The 24,718-nt window shown below is 41.2% G+C and overlaps 1 protein-coding gene across 1 annotated transcript in view; it reads right to left on the bottom strand.

Annotated features, from left to right (window-relative positions):
- Positions 1-14,884: 14,884 nt before the first annotated feature.
- CD34 (CD34 molecule) overlaps positions 14,885-24,718 on the bottom strand; it is a 74,001-nt gene continuing 64,167 nt past the window's right edge. The window contains exons 7-8 of the mRNA XM_063450985.1: positions 20,610-20,759; positions 14,885-16,137 (exon numbers count right to left, since the gene is read on the bottom strand). Coding sequence (XP_063307055.1) covers positions 15,961-16,137; positions 20,610-20,759 — 327 coding nt within the window. The 3' untranslated portion in view covers positions 14,885-15,960. The remainder of the gene's footprint in view (positions 16,138-20,609; positions 20,760-24,718) is intronic.

The following is a 24,718-nucleotide window of genomic DNA, read 5'->3' as shown; positions in this document are numbered from 1 at the left end:
GACGCCCCCTGCTGATAGACTTTGGTCCTATGTTCATCCGGTCGTGCTTCCCTGTTGTTGAAGTGTTATCCTCTTCAGTTCTAAGTTGTCTACTTATTGGACATTATCGCTGTTCTTGGTTTGGACATTATTTTCTACGGTCGCATCTTCAGAAAGAGGGAAATGGAAGGGAAGTGCTGCCTATTATACTGGAACCTGAGCGGGGAGGGGCCTATGTTACTGTATGTTCATTATTTTTTCATTCTGTTTGTATTCTTTGCTGCTATTGGTGGAGAGTAAAGAAAGGGATATGCAATATGAGCCTCCGTGTCTTTAATAAAATCATGACTTTTCGTCATGTAATAGCAAAATCATGCAATTTATATATCTATAATTCCTGATTGAGTTATCCTACATTTAAAATTATCACTAGAATCACTCACACAAAATGTTTTGCATTATAAGAGATTAAGCAGTGGGTCTAATGAGTATCCTCAATTCCTCTACATTACGATAGAAGGCAAATCAGGAAATAAAATTGCTAGAGAGGAGGCATTTGTTAGTGGATTGCTATCCTGAATTTATACAAGCAACTATTCTTGGTCAGTCCCATGTTAACAGCCAAAACGCTTGGCGTGATTACCCTTCATGATAGCATACCATTTGAAAAAGTAGACAACCTGAAATATTACAAATGGGGTATGTCCAGTCTTTTTTATTAGCCACTTAGTCACAAACACTGGCCAAATTTAGCGCTTGTGTGTGAAAAACGAAAAAAAAAAAATAATTTAAACGCAAATTTTTGGCCGGAATTTGTGACTAACTGGCTACTGAAAAAGACTGGACATACCACATTTGCAATACCTTGGGTTGTCTACTTTTGCAAATGGTATGCCATCATGGGGGTAATTCTCATTCCTGGGCTACCATACGGTCTCAAAAGCAACGTAACCAATCTGGTGAATTTCAATGTGAAAAAAACAAAACGCAAGCCTTATATTTGACTCTGTAACTTTTGAAAACACCATTAAACCTGTTCATGAGGGGTACTGTTATACTCGGGAAACTTCGCTGAACACAAATATTAGTGTTTCAAAACAGTAAAACGTATCACAACAATTATATTGTCAGTGTAAGTGCCATTTGTGTGTGAAAAATGCACACACCACAGCACCTCTCTCACACACAGCACCCCCTCACACACACACAGCACCCCCCATACACAGCACCTCACACACACACAGCACCCATCTCCCCACACACACACACAGCACTTCTCACACACACACAGCACCTCTCACACACGCAGCATCCCCTCTCCACACACACAACACTCCTCACACACACACACCACTTCTCTCACACACAGAGCCCACCTCCCCCCAAACACAGCACTCCTTACACACACAGCACCTCTCTCTCACACACACACACCTACACAAAGCACCCCTCCCACACACACACACACAGAGTACCACCCCCGCACACACACACCACCCCTCAGACACACACATCACCCCTCACACACACACAAACACATACACTGCACTCCTCAATGTAGTATGTGTGTGTATTCTGCAGTCTGTATGTATCCAGCAGTCTGTGTGTGTGTGTGTGTGTGTGTATTTAGTGGACTGTGTGTGTCTGTTCAGCACACTGTTTGTTTTCAGCAGTCTGTGTTTGTGTGTATGTTTTCAGCAGACTATGTGTAGTATTCAGCAGTTTGTGTGTACTCAGCATTCTGCCTGTGTGTACTCAGCATTCTGTGTGTGTATTCAGCAGTCTGTCTGTATGTGTATTCAGCAGTCTCTGTGTGTGTATTCAGCGGACTGTGTGTACATATTCAGCAGTCTGTGTTTATGTTTGCGTGTGTGTATTCAGCGGACTGTGTGCATGTATTCAGCGGACTGTGTGTATGTATTCAGTGGTCTGTGGGTGTACTCAGCTGTCTGTCTATCTGTGTGTATTCAGGTTTAATTTCCGTGTTGGCACTTTGAGGGAAAGAAAGTTGGCATGTATTGCGGTTTGGGCACTCAGACTTTAAAAAGGTTCGCCATCACTGCCCTATGTGCTGCTGCAGGAGCTGAATTAGGCTTAGGAAGCCTATGTATCCTGTCAATTGTTAGGTCTAATTCCATGAAATACAGACAAATTACATTCTGTAGATAACACTGCAATGCATTTTGTTCCATCGAATATGAAATGCCCTGAATTCTAACATTATTACTTCTGCTTCGATCTTCAATGTCAGCAAGCTTTTCGGTGGCAAATTTTAATTGGTGTTCGAGGATCTGCACTCGGTTTCGAATTTATCAGATCAAATTGCAAGTCTTGCAACATCCCCACGGAGCATTGCGAGCTCTTGCCTGAAATGAAATATTTTTGATCATGTTTATTAAATTCTGTTATTGTCAATTTTGTGGTGTGGACTTTCTTCGAATTAGTTCATGGTAATTGAGATGAATTCTTGTTATCACATGAAAATGTTCACTTTCGGTTTCTTCTTTTGTCATTTTGTTTTTTGTCTTGTATTAATCCATAAACTCCCAATGGATTGCCCAAAGACATACTAGGTATTTCAGTGACATCGGTCAAAGTTTATAGACTTATTTGGTTTTTAGCAAGTGCTTTGTTGATGTTGACGTATGTTTTCTAAAAATTAAGTTTTGTGTTTGAGTAAAATAATTACTTCTACCATTGAATTTCATAGTGCAAATAGATTAATATGAATTTTTAATTTCAACATTGTTCGTGTGAACTCTGACATTTGTTTTGTTTAGGGAATGTGTAGGGGAAGCCTGAAACATAGTCATGATTGTAAACTATGGTGGTCTGTTCATCAATTACAGGATTATCCATTGAAATATCATCTATAGTATTGTGCTCTATTACTTCTTTTCACTAAATGCCAATTCAAGTGATAATACATTTGGCCTAGGAAATTTAGTTGGTATTGTATCACTTATAAGAAACCATCTAGCTCAGTGCTCCCCAACCTTTTTATCGCCGCGGACCGGTAAACGTTTGATAATTTTTCCGTGGCCCGCTTGTTTTGATTTAATAAGACAAAAAAAAAAAACAGTCACATATATTAAAAAAAACACGCAGACACATACATAGTCAGAAAATCACAAACACAGTCACATAAAGACATAGACTCAAAATTGTGTGTATGTGTGTGTGAGCGGTGCAGTGTGTATGTGAGGGTGGCAGTGTGTGTGAGAGTTGCAGTGTGTGTGTGTTTGAGGCGGTGTGTGTATGGGGGGCAGTGTTTGTGGGGCAGTGTGTGTAGTGTGTGTATGGGGGCAGTGTTTGTGGGGCAGTGTGTGCAGTGTGTCTATGGGGGCAGTGTTTGCGGGGCAGTGTGTGTGTGTATGGGGCAGTGTTTGTGGGGCAGTGTGTGTGTGTATGGGGCAGTGTTTGTGGGGCAGTGTGTGTAGTGTGTGTATGGGGCAATGTGTGTAGTGTGTGTATGGGGCAGTGTGTGTATGGGGCAGTGTTTGTGGGGCAGTGTGTGTAGTGTGTGTATGGGGCAGTGTTTGTGGGGCAGTGTGTGTAGTGTGTATGGGGCAGTGTTTGTGGGGCAGTGTGTGTAGTGTGTATGGGGCAGTGTTTGTGGGGCAGTGTGTGTAGTGTGTGTATGGGGCAGTGTTTGTGGGGCAGTGTGTGTAGTGTGTGTATGGGGCAGTGTTTGTGGGGCAGTGTGTGTAGTGTGTGTATGGAGGCAGTGTTTGTGGGGCAGTGTGTGTAGTGTGTGTATGGGGCAGTGTTTGTGGGGCAGTGTGTGTAGTGTGTGTATGGAGGCAGTGTTTGTGGGGCAGTGTGTGTATGGGGCAGTGTTTGTGGGGCAGTGTGTGTAGTGTGTGTATGGAGGCAGTGTTTGTGGGGCAGTGTGTGTAGTGTGTGTATGGGGCAGTGTTTGTGGGGCAGTGTGTGTAGTGTGTGCATGGGGGCAGTGTTTGTATGGGGGGTAAGGAGGCATTTTTAAAATTTATTTATTTAATTAAAATTAATATATTCATGTCCCCCCTCCCTTCTTACCTTTACTGTGAGGAGGGGGGACATTTCTTAGTCCCTGGTGGTCCGGTGGGGATTCCCTGGTGGTCCGGTGGTGGTGAGATGAACTCTAGCCCAGTAACAGGGCTAGAGTTCACTCTCGCGAGATTTGGAGCGTTGCCGTGGTTACCGCAGCAACGCTCCAAATCTCGCGAGAGGAGGACCCGGAGGAGCTGCAGGTAAGAGCTCCCGGGTCCTCTCTCACTCCCTCCCCTGACGGCTATCAGCACAGTGCCTGCGGACCGGAGAGGGAGATCTCTGATCTCCCCTCCGGTCCGCAGGCACATTGCAGGGCTGGGACTTGGGCAATGCCAGCCCTGCATGAGGCGGCAACTCGCACACCCCTGGGCGGCCCGGTACCGTTTGATCCACGTACCGGTCCGTGGCCCGGGGGTTGGGGAACACTGATCTAGCTCTTGCAATCGATATAAACTTGTTTGCATCAAAGATTTATTTTTATTCTTCAAAATTTATTGAGAGTGAAACATAATACAATACGAATATGCAGTATCAACGTAGAGCATACGTACATATGTTTTTTGCAAAGATAATGGGAAGCAATATTCTGAACAAGCCATTATAAACAAGTTCAGCAAATCACAGCAACAAGTTCCAGCAAAAAAGTAGCATCTTGGACAGGGCATAATGAGTGTTCTCGAGCAGCAAGAAGTGCTTATTGAGAAGTAAGTGTAAGAAGAGTTTTAGAGTAAGGTAAGGGTAAGGGTGTGAAGGGGACAAGGGGCAGGGGAAAGAGAGAAAAACGATTTAAATAAGATGGGGGGGTGGTCTAGCTATCCATGTGAAGGGTCACACTGCAAGTGAGATCCTGGTTCACATTATATAAATAGAGCCTTTTGGAGCGTATTGTTCTCAGATGGGAAATAAAAAGAAATCTCTGGCATCTCTAGAACCAGCAGGCCCAAATGCAAGCAAGAAAGCGGGCAAACTGGATAAAAAGTTTAAAGAAAAAGCCAAAGTACTGGCGTTGGATGCTGAAGACAGCATGGCGCTGCCAATTTTACCACACAGCTTTTTACCGAGGAGCCAAGCACTGTCAGATCAGTTGATATATTCCAGAGAAACACAAAGATTATATTAATGGTATATGTTTATATTATATTTATATGGTGTTGGGGTGTTAGTGAGACACCTTTGGTTAACTCTAATATACTGGGTGATTTCAAAGACAAGATCACTAGGATAATGTTTGATATTTAAAACGTGCACTTGTTCTTTAAAATCATCTCTTTCTGTACAATTTCTTAAGATTCTCATTTGTTGGCCTTTCGGGATATTGTTAAGCCAATTAAAATGATGGCAACTAGAATATTCAATAGAACTGTTTACATCAGTGGATTTTAAAAAAAAGTTTTATTTTGTATGAAACCATCCTTAATAAAAAAAAGTTAAGTCTAAAAAATTGATCTATTTTTCCTGAATATCTGCTGTGAACTGAAGACCATAAGATTTAATATTGATAAAATTGAAAAACTCTTCTAGAAGTGCTCTTTCACCTTTTCAAATGATTAGGACATCACCAAATGGGTTATTCTTCCAGATGTTCTTGGATTCCAATTAGCCACAAAGATATTTGTGTAGCTAGATGCGAACCTGGTGCACATCACTGTCCCACAAGTTTAAAGGTAATATACTCCGTCAAAACAAAGAAAATTGTGAAACAGGATAAACCTGATGATGTCCAAAATAAAAGTGACCTAAGATTCATGCATAGTTTGGTCATTTTCTAAAACTTTCTTGAGCCTATATGCCTTTTTCATGGTCGATAACTGTATATAATGAAGCAACGTCAACAGTGTCCCATATGTATTCTTTTATCAAGATTAGACCTTCTACTTCTGTGATGATCTGGGACGAATCTTTAATGTATGATGGGGCTTTCCTTACATATTGTTGTAAATAAAAATCAACATACTCTGAGACGTTGCTTGTCAAAGATTCAATACCGCTGATAATTGGCCTACCTGGAGGATTATCAAGTCTCTGATGAATTTTAGGCAGGTAATAAAAAACTGCAGTCTTTGGAGATTTTATAAAAGGTAATCAAGCTCATGTTTATTTATAATCTGATCATGTAAACCTACATTTAAAAGAATAAATACCGTATATACTCGAGTATAAGCCGACCCGAATATAAGCCGAGGCCCCTAATTTTACCCCCAAAAAATGGGAAAATTTATTGACTCGAGTATAAGACTAGGGTGAGAAATGCAGCAGCTACTGGTAAATTTCTAAATAAAACTAGATCCTAAAAAAAATATCTTAATTGAATATTTATTTACAGTGTGTGTATAATGAATGCAGTGTGTGTGTGTATGAATGCAGTGTGAGTGTATAAATGCAGTGTGAGTGTATGAGTGCAGCGTGTGTGTATGAGTGCAGCGTGTGTGTATGAGTGCAGCGTGTGTGTATGAGTGCAGCATGTGTGTATGAGTGCAGCGTGTGTGTATGAATGCAGCGTGAGTGTATGAATGCAGTGTGTGTGTATGAGTGCAGTGTGTGTATGAATGCAGTGTGTGTATGAATGCAGTGTGTGCAGGGCCGGCCTTAGGGGTGTGCGAGCTGTGCGGCCGCACAGGGCGCCATGGTGCAGGGGGCGCCCTGCGGCCGCATAGCTCACACGGCATGTCTGTTAGCCGCAAGGCTAACAAGGCATTTGCCTTGGGCGGCATTTTCCAGGGGGCGGCAAAAAAAGCCGCCCCCAAATGCCCAAGGCAAATGTCTTGTTAGCCTTGCGGCTAACAGACATGCCGGGCTGCTGATGACGTCATATTCCGGCTCCCAGCCTCACTCTGCGTCGCGCGAGGGAGCTGAGCAAACCGCTCAGAGGAAGTACTCCCTCGCCAGCCGCCCGCCAGCGCTGCCCGCCCAGCCCAGCAGCCACTGGACCACCAGGGAGGAAGAGACCCCCCTCCCAGCATTCCCAAAGGTAAGGAGGCTGGAGGGGGGTGTCTAAATACATTTTTAAAAAATGTGTTAATGTGGGTGAGTGTGTGTGTATGTTAGTGTGTGTCTGTGTCTGTTAGTGTGTGTCTGTGTATGTTAGTGTGTGTCTGTGTCTGTTACTGTGTGTGTCTGTGAGTGTGTTTGTCTGTTAGTGAGTGTGTGTGTCTGACTGTGTGTGTGTGGCTGTCTGCCTGTGTGTGTGTGACTGTTTGCCTATGTGTGTGTGTGTGTGTGTGTGTGTGTGAGACTGTCTGCGCGTGTGTGTGTGTGTGACTGTCTGCGCGTGTGTGTGTGACTGTCTGCGCGTGTGTGTGTGTCAGGATCGGGTCAGGGATCCAACACGCAGAGTACAAAGAGTAGCTGATACGTATACCGGTCCTTAGAATGGCCGGACTTAACGTATAACTACGATAGAATGGTCAGAGACAAGCCGAGGTCGAGGGAACGAGAAGACAGGTAAGCGAGAGACAAGCCGGGTCAAGGATAACAGAAAGACAGGAGAGTAAATACCAAAGCCGGGTCGGAACCAAAAGACAAGAGAATAACAAAGCACTGTGTGACTAGGCGGACTAGAACCACGACAGGGCAATGGGTGAATGAGAGAGCCACTGTTAAGTATCCTGGCTAGGGAGAGAAGACACGCCTCCGGCGAGTCCTGATTCGTCTCCCGAGATTTGAGTGACCGGACGTTCCGGGTTGGCGTCATGACGTCTACCTCCGGTCCTCCTGTTATAAAAGGAAGTGACTCCCTCGCGGCCGGCGTTAGCAAGACCGAGTGAACCGCGAGGGGCCGAGGAGACATGCCGTCCGGACGGATAAACTTCTAAGTCTCTACCTCTCTCAGAGGTAGAGACCTCAGGTACCCTGACAGTACCCCCCCTCTCAGATACGCCCACCGGGCGGAAGGAGCCGGGGCGAGATGGAAAGCGGGAGTGAAATGCCCTGCGAAGGCGAGGAGCATGAACATCCTCTTGTGGTACCCAACTCCTCTCCTCAGGACCATATCCCTTCCAGTCAACTAAATATTGTACTCTCCCCCAGGAGACACGAGAATCAATAATGGAGTTAACCTCATACTCCTCCTGACCCTCCACCTGAACAGGGCGCGGAGGGGCGATTGTGGAGGAGAATCTGTTACAGATTAGAGGTTTCAGCAATGACACGTGAAAGGAGTTCGGGATGCGTAAAGTAGCAGGGAGGGCTAGACGATACGCCACTGGGTTAATTCGAGTCAAGATCCTGTAGGGACCAATATAACGAGGAGCGAATTTCATGGAAGGAACTTTAAGACGAATATTCCTAGTACTCAACCAAACTCTATCGCCTGGAACAAAATTCGGAGCCGCCCTTCTACGTTTGTCAGCATGTTTCTTAACCAGTACAGAATTGTGTAGAAGAATCTGTCGAGTCTGATCCCACAACTTCCTCAAATTGGCCACATGGACATCAACCGACGGCACTCCTTGGGAAGGAGAAACCGAGGGAAGAATAGATGGATGAAAGCCATAGTTCATGAAGAAGGGGCTTGAATGCGTAGAGTCACAAACGAGATTGTTGTGCGCAAACTCCGCCCAAGGAATCAAACCGACCCAATCGTCCTGGTGTTCGGAAACAAAACAACGTAAGTATTGCTCAATCTTCTGGTTGGTTCGTTCGGCAGCTCCGTTAGACTGAGGATGATAGGCGGACGAAAAATTCAATTTGATGCCTAATTGAGAACAGAACGACCTCCAAAAACGTGAAACAAATTGGGAGCCTCTATCAGAAGTGATCTCCGAGGGAATCCCATGCAAGCGAAAAATCTCTTTAGCAAAGATTTCCGCCAATTCAGGAGAAGTCGGGAGTTTAGGCAAAGGTACGAAATGTGCCATCTTGGTAAATCTATCGACTACGGTGAGGATAACCGTGTGCTTTTTAGAAACAGGCAAATCCACAATAAAGTCCATTGCCACACAGGACCAAGGTTTGTCAGGAATTTCCAGAGGTTGTAGAAGGCCACACGGAAGTGAATGCGGTAGTTTAGTTTTAGTACAGACCACACAAACTCCGATAAAATCCTTAATATCCCTCCGTAACGAAGGCCACCAGAAATCCTTGGAGATCAAAGAATACGTCTTGCGAACACCCGGATGGCCAGCCACCTTACTCTCGTGAAGACACTGTAAGAGCTCCAATTGGAGTTCAGGAGGAACGAAAAGTCTGGAAGCCGGAGTCAGTCTAGGTGCCAGATGCTGCAAGCTCCTTATCTGATCAAGAAGCGGAGAATGGACTTTGAGAGTAGTGTTAGCGATAATGTTACACCTGGGTACTATAGAGGACAAAACCGGCTCAGATACGGCAGCAGGTTCATATTGGCGAGATAAGGCGTCGGCTTTAGAATTCTTGGAACCTGGCCTATATGTGAGTACGTAGTTGAAGTGAGTGAGGAATATGGACCAACGAGCCTGTCTAGATGATAGATGTTTAGCCTCTCCAATATAGGATAAGTTTTTATGATCTGTCAAAATAGTAACAGGATGCAAAGTACCCTCCAATAAATGTCTCCATTCCTTCAAGGCCATTATAACCGCTAGTAGTTCCCTGTCACCAATGCCATATCTGCTCTCAGTACCTGACAATTTTTTGGAAAAGTATCCACAAGGATGTAAAGGCTTATCTACACCCAACCTTTGGGACAGAACAGCACCTATACCAGTCTCAGAAGCGTCAACTTCGAGTAGGAAAGGTAGTGTAGTATCAGGGTGAACTAAAATTGGTGCGGAAGCAAACAGCTCCTTGAGTGTCCTAAAAGCCAGAAGTGCTTCAGTAGACCAATTCTTAGTATCAGCCCCTTGTTTGGTCATATTGGTGATGGGAGCAATGATAGAGGAGTAACCCTTAATGAAACGTCTGTAGTAATTGGAGAAACCAATAAATCTCTGGATAGCCTTGAGTCCCTTAGGTAAAGGCCAATCTAATATGGATTGGAGCTTCTCAGGATCCATTTCAAACCCCTCCCCCGAAATTACATAACCAAGAAAGGTAGTTTGGGATTGGTCAAAGCTGCATTTCTCTAGTTTGCAGTATAAGCCATGCTGAAGAAGTTTATGTAAAACCCTTCTGACTTGTCCGTGGTGAGTTTCAATATCCCTGGAATGTATAAGTATATCATCAAGGTATACAATCACACAGTCATCCTGAAACTCCCTAAGAACCTCATTAATAAGGTCCTGAAATACCGCCGGGGCATTGCAGAGACCAAAAGGCATTACAGTATACTCATAGTGCCCATAACGAGTATTGAATGCAGTTTTCCACTCGTCACCGTCGTGGATTCTCACCAAATTATAAGCACCTCTAAGGTCTAACTTAGTGAAAATTTTAGAACTTTTTTTTTTTTTTTTTTTGACAATCTGAATGTTTATTTGGATTTTATCAAGACAGTATAACATAACAAACAAATAAGCAGTTATAAGGGAAAGTGCGTAAACATACACAGTGGGAGTTGTATATCGAAATAGGTGAATTTTAGAACTTTTTAATCGATCAAAAAGCTCGGTGATCAAGGGGATCGGATATACATTTCTGATGGTTATCTTGTTAAGACCTCGGTAGTCAATGCAGGGTCTTAAAGAACCATCCTTCTTTTTAACAAAAAAAAATCCAGCCCCAGCAGGCGAGGAGGATCTTCTAATGAACCCCTTGTCTAGGTTTTCACGAATGTACTCCTCTAGAACTAAGTTTTCATTCGTAGACAAAGGGTATACATGACCCCTGGGGGGCATGGTACCAGAAAGTAAATTAATTTTGCAATCAAAAGGCCTATGTGGTGGCAAGGTATCAGCCTTTCCTTTGTCAAATACTGCCTTTAAATCTTGATACAAAGACGGTATCTGTACTTTGGTAGAGTCGGTAGCGTTATTAAGTGAGTTGACACTACAAAGAGGTAACACTTTCTTTAAACAATTCTCTTGACATCCTGACCCCACGAAACTATTTCCCCTGATCTCCAATCTATAACGGGGTTGTGTCTTTTAAGCCAGGAGTATCCCAGGACTATGGGAACAGAAGGAGATGAAATGAGTAGTAGGGATATTTCCTCCTTGTGTAGAATACCAGTAGTTAAGTAAAGAGGTGTGGTCTCCCGGAAAATCACAGGCTCAACTAAAGGTCTACCATCAATGGCTTCAACAGCTAAGGGTGTCTTCCTTAACTGGGAAGGGATAGTGTGTTTGTTGAGAAACTTTTGGTCGATAAAACTCTCAGCAGCGCCGGAGTCTATCAATGCCATAGTCTCTAAAGTTCCCTTCTCCCAAGTTAAAGAGACCGGTAATAGGAGTCTATGTTCTTTGTAGTTATGAGTAGAGGACAAAATCGAAACACCCAAGGTCTGTCCTCTAGAGAAACTTAGGTGCGAGCGTTTCCCGGACGACTGGGACAGCTCAAACGTACATGACCTCTGGACCCACAATACATACACAGTCCCTCCCTTCTCCTGTACTGTCTCTCCTCCTCTGAGAGACGAGTAAGGCCTAGCTGCATAGATTCTGAAACCTGTGGATTTTTGGTTTCAGAACTTTGAAATGATGGTGCTAGTCTAAAGGAAGATTTACTGGTTCTATCTCGAGTATTCTGTCTCTCCCTTAGACGTTCGTCAATACGAGAGATAAAGGAAATTAAGTCCTCCAGATTCTCGGGAAGCTCTCTTGTCGCTACCTCATCAAGTATTACATCAGATAAACCATTTAAGAATACGTCTATATAGGCCTGTTCATTCCATTTTACCTCTGCCGCCAAAGACCTGAACTCTAGTGCGTAATCCACAAGTGTTTGGTTGTCTTGTCTAAGGCGCAACAGTAACCTGGCTGCATTGACCCTCCTGCCAGGAGGATCAAAAGTTCTTTTAAAAGCAGCTACAAAGGAATTATAGTTATAGACTAATGGATTATCATTCTCCCACAACGGATTAGCCCATCTCAGAGCTTTCTCAATGAGTAAGGTAATAATAAATCCCACTTTTGCCCTATCCGTAGCTCGAAATGAATACTGATCTGGTTCAAAAAGCCACGACACCTCTCAGGAGAACCAGCATAACGTACAGGTGGGGTAACTCGGGAAGAAGCACCTACAGTAGCTACCTCTAGCCCTGAACCCACAGAAGAAGCAGACATATTACGCATCTCCTCAGGTGGATTAATAGGACGAGACAGCAGCGCCTGTAGTGCTAGAGCCATCTGATCCATCCTATGATCCATGGCGTCAAACCTAGGATCAGGAGAACCAAGCTGACAATTTGTACCTGCAGGATCCATGGCCCTGTCGTAATGTCAGGATCGGGTCAGGGATCCAACACGCAGAGTACAAAGAGTAGCTGATACGTATACCGGTCCTTAGAATGGCCGGACTTAATGTATAACTACGATAGAATGGTCAGAGACAAGCCGAGGTCGAGGGAACGAGAAGACAGGTAAGCGAGAGACAAGCCGGGTCAAGGATAACAGAAAGACAGGAGAGTAAATACCAAAGCCGGGTCGGAACCAAAAGACAAGAGAATAACAAAGCACTGTGTGACTAGGCGGACTAGAACCACGACAGGGCAATGGGTGAATGAGAGAGCCACTGTTAAGTATCCTGGCTAGGGAGAGAAGACACGCCTCCGGCGAGTCCTGATTCATCTCCCGAGATTTGAGTGACAGGACGTTCCGGGTTGGCGTCATGACGTCTACCTCCGGTCCTCCTGTTATAAAAGGAAGTGACTCCCTCGCGGCCGGCGTTAGCAAGACCGAGTGAACCGCGAGGGGCCGAGGAGACATGCCGTCCGGACGGATAAACTTCTAAGTCTCTACCTCTCTCAGAGGTAGAGACCTCAGGTACCCTGACAGTGTGTGACTGTCTGCGCGTGTGTGTGTGTGACTGTCTGCGCGTGTGTGTGTGTGACTGTCTGCCAGTGTGTGTGTGTGGCTGTCTGACAGTGTGTGTTTGACTGTTTGTCTGTGTGTGTTTGACTGTTTGTGTGTGTTTGACTGTTTGTCTGTGTGTGTGTGTGTGTGTGACTGTGTGTGTGTGTGGCTGTTTGCCTCTGTGTGTTTGGCTGTCTGCCTGTGTGTGTGTGTGTGTGTGTTTGTGTGTGACTGCCTATGTGTGACTGTCTGGGCAGACTAGATGGGCCGAATGGTTCTTATCTGCCGTCACATTCTATGTCTGTGTGTGTGTTTGTGTGTGGCTGTCTGTGTATGACTGCCTGAGTGTGTTTGTGTGTGTGTGTGTGTGTGTATGGCTGTCTGCCTGCCTGTGTGTGTGTGTGTGACAGGGTGTGTGGGAAGGGGTAAGGAGTGGGGGAGGGGGGGGCGCTGTGAACATTTTTTGCACAGGGCGCCCAAATGCCTAAGGCCGGCCCTGAGTGTGTGTGTGTGTGTTGCAGAGCCTTGGTGGGGGGTGGGCAATTTTTTTATTATTATTATTATTATTTAAATTTTTTTTATTATTATTATTTTTTTTTATTTATTTAATTTAATTATTATTTATTTTTTTATTATTATTTAATTCTTTTTTTTATTATTACTATCTTTTTTTTTTCGTCCCCCCTCCCTGCTTGATACATAGCAGGGAGAGGGGCTCTCCTTCCCTGCTGGTCCAGCATTGGTAGTTCAGTGGGGGGGAGGAAGGGGGCTGTCAGAGCTGTTACTTACCTCTCCTGCAGCTCCTGTCAGCTCCCTCCTCCTCCGCGCCGTCTGTTCAGCTCCCTCTGTCAGCTCCCAGTGTAAGTCTCGCGAGAGCCGCGGCTCTCGCGAGATTTACACTGGGAGCTGACAGAGGGAGCTGAACAGACGGCGCGGAGGAGGAGGGAGCTGACAGGAGCTGCAGGAGAGGTAAGTAACAGCTCTGCCAGCACCCTTCTCCCCCAGTCTGTATTATGGCAATGCAAATTGCCATAATACAGACTATTGACTCGAGTATAAGCCGAGTTGGGGTTTTTTAGCACAGAAAATGTGCTAAAAAACTCGGCTTATACTCGAGTATATACGGTAGTTGCTTTTTAAGATCTTTCATTGTGCTCACTTTTAATACTTTATAAGTCGCTGTATCTCCCAAGATTCTAGACGCTTCGGTCATATAATCCTCTCAATTTAAAATGACTGTCCCTCCTCTCTTATCGGCTCGTCTAATGACCAAATCATGATTTTCTTTAAATTGTTTTAACACCAATTTTTCTTTTTTTGTTTCGATTTTCTTTTCCGCCTTCTTCAGAACATGTATCTTCAAGCTTGAGAAAGATCCCTTGTGGGATTGAAACGTTGCACTTTGTTCCAATAAACCTGCTGAATTGAACCTTGAGTGCCTGGACTACAATTTTTGCTCAACTATCACAGGAGGGGTAGTCAACCCCAGGTCTGGTTGCACCAGGATTGTAATAAGTGTGCGGTATTCCTCTCTTTTTTTGTTTATACACTATGAGCAAGGCTCAACTATGTGATAAGCCTGAGCAGCTACAAAATATCTTGTTTTTGTCCAGCTATCTGACCAGCCTGTCCGCATCCGGGCTCATGGCCCTCGTGCTCTCGCCCCTGTTGTGGGAAAGTGCTTTGCCCATAGTAGGCATTGGATGAATCATACGCACAAACTGGGCTTATGATCACTCACCTCTTTCCTCTTCTAATCGTATACACACAGTTTGTCTACTTATACCACAATGCTTCTCTTAATACACCCGTGCTGCCTATCATATAAATGTATTGCAAATGCTCTTCTGTATACTGTCTCATATTTGTTATCACCAAGCACAACAAAAATAAAGAATTATAAAAAAAAATATGCTGCTCAACAATAAGGGTTGCAGTTTGTGTGTTCTTGTAAATAACTGTCAACATGAAAATCAAAGGTAGCAAAAATACATAGTGTAAACATGTTTGAAGCATACAAATATCTGTTTTATTGACACATGCCAATTTTTTCTGTTTTCTAAAGTGGCATCATAAGAATATACATACAAAATATACATATTTCTGTGATGTTTTTAATGTGATGTGAAAAATTACCTCTGGCATATAGAGAAGTGAATATAATATAATTCTCGCTGCCTAGGACTGTGGTTCTTAACCATTTTGTTTTGTTTTGAGAAATACGATGCTCATTGAATTAAACTGTACATTGTGAGTAGTTACCTGTGGCCTGCTGCACATGATGTGCATACGTGCCTGTCCCTAATAATTGTGACCCATTGGAAATGCATGAGAATCCAATTTTGGGTAACAACTCAGAAGTAAGGAAGCACTGGTCTAGGAAATGCATAGTCATTGCTTAACTCTCATACAGGAGAAGTCCGATTTTACCCTACCTTGCCATGATTAAAATTCTTTCATTGTTCTGCATTATGTATAACAATATATACAAATGTATATGTTTATTTATTCATACATACTGTATGCATTATGGAGTGTCCACCAATTCGCCCATTGCTTAATAACACTTAAAGACTTACACAATACTGTTATCCTCTCAGTTACATATGGAATGACCCCCCTCCCCCTCACCCCCCAGCCAAAGAAGAGAATCAGGTGGAGTAATAACAGAGCTTTGATACACTATCACATCCCAGGCACTGCATCTTTACAATATAACTTTTTATACACGTATGATATCAAATCCCACACACTGTAGACAATTTTTTTTTTTTTACTATCTTTTTTCCCCCAGTAACTAGAAGAAGACTCGATATAAAACAGAGAAAAGAATACAGCATATTACCTACCCATTTTGCATCTCTACCCTGTTTAAATTATAGAGATGCTTATTTTGACCAATATTTAGCTCTCATATATACTGCAAACACTTTGTTTCAATGGATATCATACAATGTGTTCTTTCCTTTTTCCATGCTGATACATAAAGATTTTCAGCAACAGCACAATGCGATTCCCCTTGGACCCACAGATCCCGTCTATGTCCCTCCCCTCTTCTGCGAATATCATTACTCATTTCACTTTATAGCTCAGTATCAGACACAGCTTGTTTCTTGGTTGAGTGGCCATTGGTGGTACTTGGGGTGATTGCCTGGCCTTTTCCATTCTCCTTGGATCCACTGTTTGGTTTGTTCTGATCATAGGTAGACACACACACCAAGGTGTTGCCTTGACTGTCCGTCTCTGTGTAATCTTCACCCTAGACAGACACACAAATGGCAGACAAGGTTAATGTGGAAGACATCACATCTGTCAATCAAGTTACAGTTCTATTCAGTAATGAAGTGTGCCGCTTTTAAAAATGGATTAAAATGGGAATTTAGTGAACAATCTTTAGTGGCCTACAGGGACATTATACAAAAGCCACAATGTGTTGCACAATTGCTTCCTAAAATGTAAAGTATTTACTGCTACCAAACTTTGTTTTATTCTGGTTTATATAGATAATTGGAATAATGCTACTAGGAGCAACAATTTTATTTTCTATCAAGCAGCATCTGAGATAGTTTCAGTATTTTTAAGCACTAGATGATGAATATAAACTATTATCCAATTGATTATGCTGAACTTTCCAGACAATGGCCTTGATGTGGTATTTTCAGATAAGGTTTTCAAATGATGAATCTGGTAGAAACTTTGCAAATGATTTATCTACATCCATAAATTAATTGCGACTTCTGTAGATAAATCATTTGGAAAGGTGTTCTAACAAATTGTAATAATTTGAAAAGCTTACCCCCCACCCAAAAAAATTATTGGAGCCACTGTCAGCACAATAAGGAAGTTGCATTTGGTTGAGCAGATCACTCCCGTGTATGATGGTGCTCATAAAATGCATTGCACAGGGTAGCAGAGATTTGAATATTTCCTTTGTACCTATATGTCCCACATATGTCTCAAATAAATAGGATGACTGACCAGCCTATTCTCTTAACTGAGGTCACTGTGCCGTATAATCTTATCAGATTAATTCCTTAAATGCAAGAAAGAAAGTAGATTATGTACCCCCTCTTTTTGGGGGTGTAAGAGTATATACATCCTTCTTTTGTTCATGTGCTAATTGTTCTACCCAAAGAGCATTATCCAATACTCATGCAGAATGCAATAAGAGCAAGGTTATGAAAGAAATGTATAACACACAGTACACAAAATCAGTTAAATATTATATGTATATATTTTATTAAAACCAGTAATATTAGTGGCAAATGTCAAATTGGTTAAAAGTGTACATGAAAAGAGAATCCTAAACATATGCATAGATATATGCTAAACATTTCATTAAACAATTTACTTAGGTCTTAGGTCTAATGGACTAAAGCATTCCGTTTCAACATGTGCATAGAATTAGGAGAAGCAATGAACTAATTATGGTAGAAATATAACACTCTGTTTATACTGGAGGATCTGTTTAAAGATATATGAGGCATTGGTGCTTATTTATTAGTGTCAGGGTTTCTTTACACTCAAATTTGCTCATTAACTAAGAATTAGTTATAATTCGGTTATAATATTTGGTATTCATTTATGTGACATTGGTTTCAAAATTCTTGGGGTTCCTATTTAACACAGATTCATCTGAGATCTATGTGAAACGTGATGAAAGCTCCCTAAAATTCAGCTTGCAACAATTCTTTTGTCAGCTTAGATTTGTCAACTTAGATTTTAGCTCTGCAGCTAAATCCCAAATGAAATCAGGTATTATTTAGCCCTGAAGATTAAAAGTCAGATCTTATCATCAAACAGAAAAGTATCCAGTTTCTCTGATGTCAGATAGAGCCATGTGGACTTGAGTTGCCCTTAAATTATATTTTATGACTCACTATGTTTGTTTCCTTTTTTTAAACAAAACACTCCAAACACCATGACCACTACAGTGTGATGTAGTGGTTATGGTGCACAAACTGTCTTTTGCCCCCCCACCTCATTGTAAGTAGTCAAAGTCATTTTAGAACGGTTTGACTTCTTAGCTGGGATCTGCCAGGTGCCTCCTCCATAGTACTGCTGCATTGTTTCTAACAACTTTGTCCTCTTTTTCTCCAGCAGAATTTATCCAATCTGCACTGCAGATGTAATTATATTTTACAATATATAATGGACAGCATACACAAGTCTACAAGTGACACAATTCCAGAGGTTTATGTCTGTGTTTTAGGCCTCTATTTGGACATTAAAATAGTCAATTGGTTCTGGAGTGGATTGTTCCTTTCAACCATTTTATTTTTCTTCTTCTTCTGTATTATTTGCAATATTCGTTTAAAAGCTCTCTCCCGGAACTCTCTCTCCTAGTATAATTATTAGTCTTTAGCTGTTTTGATACCCTCTCTGGTTATAACTTTCAAAGCTTATAGCGTTAGATGAAACAGGTCAATATGCCTCAACCCAAATAGAGTAGAGGAGATACTCTACAGATACAACATGGCAAACTCAATATTATCTGCATAAAATAGTGTTTTTAGTTCTCCATCTGACTTTAATTTTAGGTGTTTGACTAAATTCAGTAGCAAGCTTAGCTACCGGGAGTTTCCACTAAGTTAAAGAAACATTCGAAGCACCATAACCACTAGAGCACCTTAAGTAATTATCGTGACAGGAGTGCCATGACTGTATGTAATCAAATTGTTTTAGAACTGCCTATTTTAGAACATCTTAACATCTAGATGCTCACACCAAGCCACCTCTACCACAGCTAGAGAGCATGAGGCTTCTGCTTAAGTGCTTCCGATAGCTCTCCTGAGAGGGCTAGCAAATTGGTTAAGAGCATCAGCGGATCGCTGTCAGCCAATGAGCTAATTAGAGGTCAGTAGCATAACCCAGCAGACCCCAGTTAAAAAGTCAAACCATTTTAAAACAATGGCAGAGAGCCAGGAAACTCCCGGCATCATAATAACTACAGCTCATTGTAGTGGTTTTGGGGCTTTAAGCTGAATTCTGCCAGATGTGAACTGGTGAATTAATGTGCCTGGTTTTATTACTGGGTCTAGGAGTGCTTATACCATTTTAAAGAAAAGTTCATTAAAAATAAACAATAAAAAATCTGAATGAATATGTTGTGCAAATTAAAGCCATATTCATGGTTAAGAGCAATGGTAAAATCACTGCCTTAGACTGGGAAACCCAGGTACAAATCCCGGTAGACAACTTTACCAGTAATTGTCCTTGGGCAAGACACCTAATCATATATATATGTGCTTATCTCAAAGCCTCATAGATTGTAAGGACATATGAGCAGGTCCTTCCTCACCCCTTTCTACAATTATAAAGAACATGTTGATGTTGTCTAAATAATACTGACAAATGCTGTTTTTTAGAGCACTGCATGTTTCCAAAATATGTGAGTGCCACTTCATATTTTCTTACAAGTCATTTTGGTTGTCTGAAAATAACAGTTTCTCTCTTGCATATCTTAAAGTAAATTCACATTTGCAGTCTGATGCTCTCTGTCTGCTGATTAGGCACTTATGTCTCTTTTTTTATATCTTGAGTTTGAGAAAGTAGTCCTCATTATCACCTCTACTCCAACATTAGACCATAAACAACAAAATGGATCGAAAGCTTGCCTAATACATGTCTTGTCCCCCCCCCCCCCCATCCCCCTCGAAACACAGTACCATATAGCTGTGACAGTGATGTCTCAAACAATTGTAAGCTAAACTTTAAGGTCATCAATATCTGTTGCTTTCATGTATATAACTCCATAACCCAAATTTCTATTAAGAGTCCATCATTTTATGACCAGGCTACTGTAATTGTCTAGTCTCAGCTGTAGCAAGACCTTCACATAAACTGTTCTTCTATGGAAGTGATAGTTGCTTGTTCCCTCTCCCCAGTAAATATTATTGATGTGTTTACTATGGTTTATAGTGCAGTAATGGTAAGTAAAAAAGAAACTTACCACCACTGAACTTCCACGTTGTTGACACACCTGATACCTCAAACATGCTTATACATCTACAGAGAAATCCTGTATGAGTCCATGCGCATTTGGGCATTTCTTTAACAGTAATACAAAACAGAGGGCACTCAAAAACAAAGAATCAAAAATACCAAAGATACAATAAAACAACATGGTTGACCAGGACTGTGATCTCCAAATAGGTTAGAAGGATTACATTCCTTCAATATGTGTACATGGCTAAATATTTAGATAATAATTTAGTTAAGGGATAATTTAACTTTTATGAAGTACCGTTGGAAAGAAAAAGAAATACCAAATATAAAATTTATTTTTTTTTCTCTACATAATGGACTGCATTTCCTTGAAACTGTGATCCCACCAGATACTTAGCTGCAGAAGGCAGATAGTATGTAGTCATTTGAGAACGAGATGCCGTCCCAAGAGTTAATACCTTCCGGATATTGTGCCATATTAACATTAAAGTACAGTGCTTAAACACTCAGAGTTACAATAAATCAAATTTGACATATTTTGCATCAATAGATATGTTCTTAATCCTAAAATTAAGCTTGGTTCATTTAGCATTTGGCCCTCTGCAAGTCTTATGCATAAAGATATTTCTAAATGATATATTAACATCTATATTCTTGAATGTAGTGTTCATAGAATTTGTCAAAACCTTGGACTTGATTGATTCCTATGCTTCCAGTGTCATCTTCTGTTGTCCCTCTACAACGTGTAAGTTATTTGTCATTTTGCCAGCTATATGAACTAACCAATCTTTGCCTGCCTGGGCTCCACCTCGTTGTGTTGGACAAAAAGTAGCCAGCTAGGATCAGAATGGCGATCAGAACTCCACAGGTGATGAGCGCAATCATAATCTTTTGAGATCTTGTTTGATGATCCGAAACATGTCCCCACTTCAGCTGTAAAGAAACAGAATCTGTTGATTATCTTGTATCACAGTAGTTAAATATCTTGCAGAACTAACCATCCACAGGTTACTCATTTTCATTTTTAGGACAGTTACAAATGTATTTATATTCATTAAAGGATCACTATAGTCACCCAGACCACTTCAGCTCAATGATGTGGTCTGGGTGCCAGGTTCCCCCAGGGTTTAACCCTGCGGCTGTAAACATAGCAGTTTCAGAGAAACTGCTATGTTTACATTGCAGGGTTAATCCAGGCTCCAGTGGCTGTCTTCCTGAAAATCGGATTGAGCATGCAGAACGTCCATAGGAAAACATTAAAAAATGCTTTGCTATGAGCAGTTTGAAAGCGCGCGCGGCTCTGGCCGCGCATGTGCATTCATCTCCACTCGGGAGCTGACGTCGGAGGGGGAGGAGAGTTCACCAGCGCCGAGGGAGCCCGGCGCTGGATTAAGGTAAGTGGCTGAAGGAGTTTTAGCCCTGCGGGAGGCAGGCCCTGAGGGTGGGGGGGACCTAAGGATTATTTGTTTTCCTGACACTATAGTGGTCCTTTAAGAAAGTTGGACTGGGCACATATAAATGGTGTTAGGGTAGATTTATTGGAAAAATCTAGTTGCAAATGAATTGACAAAATTGCAAAGCAAGGTGCAGTCATTTCTAACGTAAATACTTAAGTTGAGGATGCAGTAATAAAGTAAAACTGGGTGAAAGATAAACATATTGCTTTCACGCAGATATAGTTATTTTTTTTTATTTTTTTTGACTAACAGGAATCTTTTAAGGGTTGGTTGCTTTTTGCTTATATACATAAAGCACTACGGAATCTGTTGGCGCTTTATAAATGGCAATAATAATAATAATAATATACACATGCTGACTGACAGTTTTGTTCAGCTTTATTAACATTTACATAAGAAATTATTTAAATCTATCTGTCAACTAAAGTGAACTTGTCAGCTTCACCCAGAACAGTATAAAAAAGCCTGTGTTTATATTTACATGTTTCCCATAAGTATGAGCAGCCCATAATATTAGGGTGTGCACCCGAAGAAAATGAACCTGTCAACTTTACTAAAAATTACTAATTTAATAAAAGAGTTGCAAAACGCACATTCTTACTCCTTATAACAAGGTATACAGAGCATTTCTTCAAAACATCATAAGCTAATCCAAACTTGCACTAAGTGCTCACAGAGACCTAAACAGGGGACAGGGAGACAGTTGGTTCTGCGTTAGGGTGGGCCTGGACACACCTGGCACACCCCCTGTGCACTCCAATGATGTTTTCACTGGTTCAGTCCTATTTGACGTTTTTTTTTTTTTTTTTTTTTTAACAAACCACCAATGAAGTAGAACGTCGATTTGATGACAGCTTGACTGAAATGCACTGCTATATCTTATAGCATTACTAACATCATAAAGAGGCACTCATATATCTAGGAATTATGTAATTGAACAAAACATTGTTAACTTTCTTATGTGATGCTTTATTTTATTCTGAATGTATTTTAAAATTTTAGGCACTGATATAGTCCAGTTCACTCCTGGCACAGACAGGGCACAGAATGTACTGACGATGGAGAGACATTGTTTCTTTTTGTCTACTTCCAATGTTCAGTAGGAGAAAAGGGCAGAGCTTTTAACAATTATTGACAGGAAGCTAAGATTGGAGGCACTTAATTCCAGGATTAAGGTATTTACAGTGGTGTGGATTTTTATATTGAATATTATGTTTCATACCTCATAAAAACATATGGGTCATAATATAAACATGGGAAGTAGATGCTCCCTTTTAAATTGCTTTTTACTTAACGTACTTATATTTATTAAATGTCTGCATACAGCACATAAACTATTATTATTCTCTTCTGGCTAGTGTAAATTTGCCCCGCCTAGCTTAACCCCTTAAGGACACATGACGTGTGTGACATGTCAAGATTCCCTTTTATTCCAGTTTGGTCCTTAAGGGGTTAAGGAAGTAAAAGATATGTCCTTGAATCTAGACAATGGACTTTTTGTTTTACCATAATTTCATTTTACAGTTGTCTAATTTAGAAAACTGAAATTCAGCTGAACACGTTACATTCCAAAAAAAAGTAAGGAGGTTGTGCCAGTTTTAAAATTAGGCTTTCAATAGCCTCAAAATGAACCCCGATACACCCTCACTTAAAATCCCCCTTTATAAATGTATTACGAAAAAGCCAATGAGAAGTTATGATAATACCAACATTGCCTCATTCTAATTATATATTAATCAGTTTCTAGGAAGTATATTACAGGCCATTCGAGTACATGTAAAGTATGTTACTTGGTAGGTGCCCCAGCAGAGCACTGGGGTGAGAGAATATTGATCTTTAAGGCTAAACTGAACGGTCACATATGAAATAACACAAAAGCAGCTTATTCAAGGTTAACAAAACACATAATAGCTATAGCTGAGCCAGTTCAAATTGTTAGCAGATCCATTGAAATTGCCATCAGGTCCTTATTAATGTTGTTTCTTTGCAAGTTTTGTTAAGTATGTCTGCAACTCTGCAAGCAGGATAGATGTGCCCCTTTGCCGGTGAGCCAAATATATTGGGCGGATCCAGTAATATTTAATGGTTATTAAAATTGAACTAATTCAGGAATCAGTTCCACAAAGAAAGCAATGGACCTTTGTGACTAGAGCCAGGATTTCAGATGGGATGCATAATTTATGATGGAGTCTGTATAGATTAGCAATGTGTTTTCTAGAACGTTAAAATAAAATAAAAAGTGATGGAAAAAATAGATACATAGATAGACAGACAGAGATGCATGGACAACCTGTAAATACTGATGATTATGAGTTGACAAATAATAACATGTAAGGGGAGGACACACAGTCTGCCCTCTCATGCATTAGTCCTACCCCCTGGGGGGCAAATCCAGGTAATGTGGTAAAATGCCAAATACCGGTAGATGAAGGACTCCTTAACTAATTTAGAATTTGAAGAAGATGACGTTAATGTTTATATGATCATGTTGACAGTATCGCACTCTGTACATTTCACTGTAGGCACTTGAGGGTTAACTATCCTGAGTGAAGTACCCATTTACACTTCCCTAGGATTCATTGTTGGTTTGATTTGAATCTTGCATTTTAATATATTAATGATTTATTCGTAGACAAACATAATTACAAGAATTATTATTTATTTTTTTGCAATTTAAACTCAAGTTAACATAGCTGGGTGTGCCCAATTCAACCGTTATATATCATAATGCATAATTAAATGTGGGACACAAGAAAATACTGTTTCCATATCCCAAAATGGAAAATGTTGCCCGTGAATACATCACTCTGCTCTAAATAGGGCTTCCCCAGTGTGATAAGCTGATGTCGTCATGTTTTTTCACCTATAATAATCTTTGGAGACTTTGACCATTTTCCCTTAACAACCTTTGATGATGTATAAGGTTGAACAACAGAAGGAACAGAGGTCTCCATTTTCACAGATATTTCTATCATCATATCACATAACATTTTGTCTATAAACTCTTAAATCGATACAACTCAGTCAAAACAGGTTATTACATGGTGTGGACCAGGGCCAAGTTCCCAATGACTGAACAACAATACATGTGTTAAGGATATAGATATAGCTGGGAGCTTGCACAACTGTTCTTATCTACTTGAAGAGTGTTTGCATTCACACACTAGGAAGGAAGTTATTTTTAGGATAAGGTCCAAGAGCTAGCAGTGTGACCTTTACTAAAAACATTCTCCAATAACGAAACATTTTTGTTTTGTTTTTTCATGTTCAAGAAAGAGGGCGGTGAAGTATGTTTTTACTTCCTATGACCTCGTACATGTTTTTGGTGTAGAAGAAGTCTTGGCAACATTTTTTGTTGGACTGAATTCAAATAATTTATAAATGTTTTTTCCACTTATAAAGGCACCGGAGCAGCCATTGCACTCTACATTTTAT

This window comes from Pelobates fuscus, chromosome 1 (assembly GCF_036172605.1).
Source record: "Pelobates fuscus isolate aPelFus1 chromosome 1, aPelFus1.pri, whole genome shotgun sequence".
NCBI classification, from domain to species: domain Eukaryota; kingdom Metazoa; phylum Chordata; class Amphibia; order Anura; family Pelobatidae; genus Pelobates; species Pelobates fuscus.
Note: the sequence above shows the minus strand (reverse complement) of the source record. Positions and strands in the feature narration are given on the sequence as shown.